The following is a 2,867-nucleotide window of genomic DNA, read 5'->3' as shown; positions in this document are numbered from 1 at the left end:
CTACCATGGGCGCCATACATTTTCTTTTGACACTTGACCAACTTCAGCATTATTACTTCGGTCAAACGAAAAACAGCCATCTGACCCACACGATTGAATGTCAGTGGTCATGTCGAAACTAGCAAATCCTGAATCAGTGTTCATGAAGCTCAGATTGGAAGTACTGGAATTATGCATGATGACGTCATCATGGCATTCCGTCATCCGCAAGATCGGCGAACATTCTAGAGTTCCCGAAGAGGTTGTTGAAATTTGACCCGTCAATCCTGTCAGACCTTCGTTCGATCTTCTCGGCGTTGACATGAAAACGGCCTGTGAGTTAAACGTTAATGGCACCCGGTTCTCGATCTGGGGAATCCGATTATGAACTTCTTGAAGACGATCTTTACCAGCCTGGCTACTGTTCTGTTTTTGCTCACGTGCGCAATCCCGGTAGCCGGTCTGGTAAGAGGTTGCGGAGAAAGCGTCCTCTGTGGCGTCGGTGGCTATGCTAACGGCCCGTTGCCGCTGCTGTAGACGTGTCAGATGGAAAACAGTGAGCTCCAAAATGTCCGCCTTGTCCACACGCGTCATAGATGACACCTGGACGATAGAGTACAACATGTGGCGTAAGATTTTCTGATGCAAACTTGAAATTTTAGAAACCCCAGAATTACCTCATTATTTTGTTATATATAAAAAACAAAAATTCTATGATGAAGTTTTTTTAAGGTTTTACTATATTACATCCTATTCCCCACGGACTTCACTTGGGTCAATGTTTAGTTAATCTCCATTTCAAATTTTATAATATACGTACTGTGTCGTTTGGCTGACAAAATCCGATTATATATCTTTTGAAAGGTTTGAACTATTGAAAGCTTCATTTAAGAACATGGGTTTTGTAATAGAAGCTGTTAAACATAAGATGATATGTTTAATTGACAGAATCTCATTTGCATTTGTGTCATGTCGAGGCGTACCTGTTCTCGGATGGTGTCCGCGATAAGGAGCTTGAGGCGGTTAATGCTCGCGTTCATTCTCTCGCGGCGTTGACGCTCAACTAGAGGCTTGCGTACCTACAATGGGCACACAATATGATACTTATTACAATTGAAATATGTTTATTAAGATTGCTTTTAAAAATACTAAAATCGTTATCTTTTTTGGATTAATCTAAAACAAACGTGAGCAAATATCATGATAACATTTTCAAGAATATGCTAATGTTAATTTGAAGGTAATGAAAATACGATGCCATTCTGCTGTATAATGATAGCAATTAAACTGTGCTGTTCAGTTTGTATTCATGTCATTGAAAAAGAGAGGCTATAACATCTATTGTGAATTAAGTAAACACCAACCTTTCTCAGATACGAAGCAACATCTCGTGGGGAATTTCGCATATCAGCCATTTTATAGAAATAAGATTAAATGTTTCAAGGGTCAACTCGTTGTAGCTTATGATATTGATGCAAAAACAGTTATGTTTGATGTTTGGAGAAATTTCCGAGTATATATATAGAACGTGTAACTTGTGTCATTTGACACGTGATTGCAATTATCACTTCACGTGGACATCCTTAATTGACACGTGTGTTGAGTAATGAGGTGGACAACTTTAACTAATTGTCGTCGTAAAGTGAGATGTGCCTCAAATTAATTTAAACTCATTAATTAGAGTGGTTAATTAGCAACTATCGATTTAAATGATTGGAACTGAATTAAAACAATCCAAAACTTCCTTCCACCTACTAAACATTAGGATTTTGTATCCACGTCGGTCATTTTATACTTGTAATTGTTATAGGAACTATTCCCAACAAAGATTCTATCTAATTTTTAACAATTGACCTCAATTGTTTTTTGTATTATGTAGTCGTTTTATAATGTTTACATTGTATATACAACTATTTTAGTTTTAAGTATTCTGTAAAAACTCCTATAACTCTATTCTGAGTGGCAGTGTTCTCATAATTATGAACTATATTTGATGTACATTGACGAGACGAATATATAATAAAGAGCCATTCGTCCGTCGGTTCGTCGTTTTATGATTTATTTTAAAACAAGAGCATTCATATTTTTCGATACCGGTTCTGTCTAAGCGATGGATAAGCCAGTCATGGCTTTTAAGACCTGTGTGGGCGAAGCAAATGCAATGTGCACGAGCATGCAATGCTTATAACAGTATAATCTAATTGAAAAGCATGTTTAAAAACTTGGCAAATTAAAACTGCACTATCACAGATTTACCATTTTTACAACTTTTTTTTACTTTTTTTGTCTTAGAAAGGGCAAATTATTGCGTAAATATCTGCAAACCAGTGATATAAGACTGTTGACAAAAGATCAGATCGAAGATTTGCATATTTCCGATCGAAAATTAATGTTTTATGGCTTAAACCGTTACTAATCTCAAAGAAATGGGCACTCGGACTGAATCTTGATAAAGCATTTCAAAAAAAATATTTGTCGATAGTATCAATATATTTTTCTAATTTAAATTCTTTTTTAAACTTAAACTAATATTCAAATTTGCTCTGTGAATTCACAATATCGAACCATTTTTGAACATACAATGTACTGATAACGTAGCCTTTGTTTTAGCAAAGAGAAATCATTTCTTTCATTAGAAAATAGACATTAAAGAGATGTTCAACAGCTTGAATCCAACTTAGTTTAATATTCACAATTACGCATACAATGTCTCAAACATTCTTATAATGAAATATTTTATTATAGATTATGGGGAATTCATATACTTTAAATATTTAAATATATGATCACATCGTTATACATTTCAAGTCTTTAAGTTCTGAACATTAGACTCTTTGCCATCTACTTGTTGGCGCGCAAACAGGGATATCCTATACATGTACGTGCAT

The 2,867-nt window shown here is 35.2% G+C and overlaps 1 protein-coding gene across 1 annotated transcript; it reads right to left on the bottom strand.

The window, feature by feature from the left end:
• Positions 1–1,394, bottom strand: LOC128208416 (enhancer of split mgamma protein-like). The gene is made up of 3 exons (XM_052911976.1): positions 1,344–1,394; positions 963–1,058; positions 1–582 (listed from the first exon to the last, which is right to left on the bottom strand). Exons 1-3 carry the CDS (start codon positions 1,392–1,394, stop codon positions 1–3), a joined length of 729 nt encoding a protein of 242 aa, XP_052767936.1.
• Positions 1,395–2,867: the final 1,473 nt, after the last annotated feature.

This window comes from Mya arenaria, chromosome 11 (assembly GCF_026914265.1).
Source record: "Mya arenaria isolate MELC-2E11 chromosome 11, ASM2691426v1".
Lineage (NCBI taxonomy): Eukaryota > Metazoa > Mollusca > Bivalvia > Myida > Myidae > Mya > Mya arenaria.
Note: the sequence above shows the minus strand (reverse complement) of the source record. Positions and strands in the feature narration are given on the sequence as shown.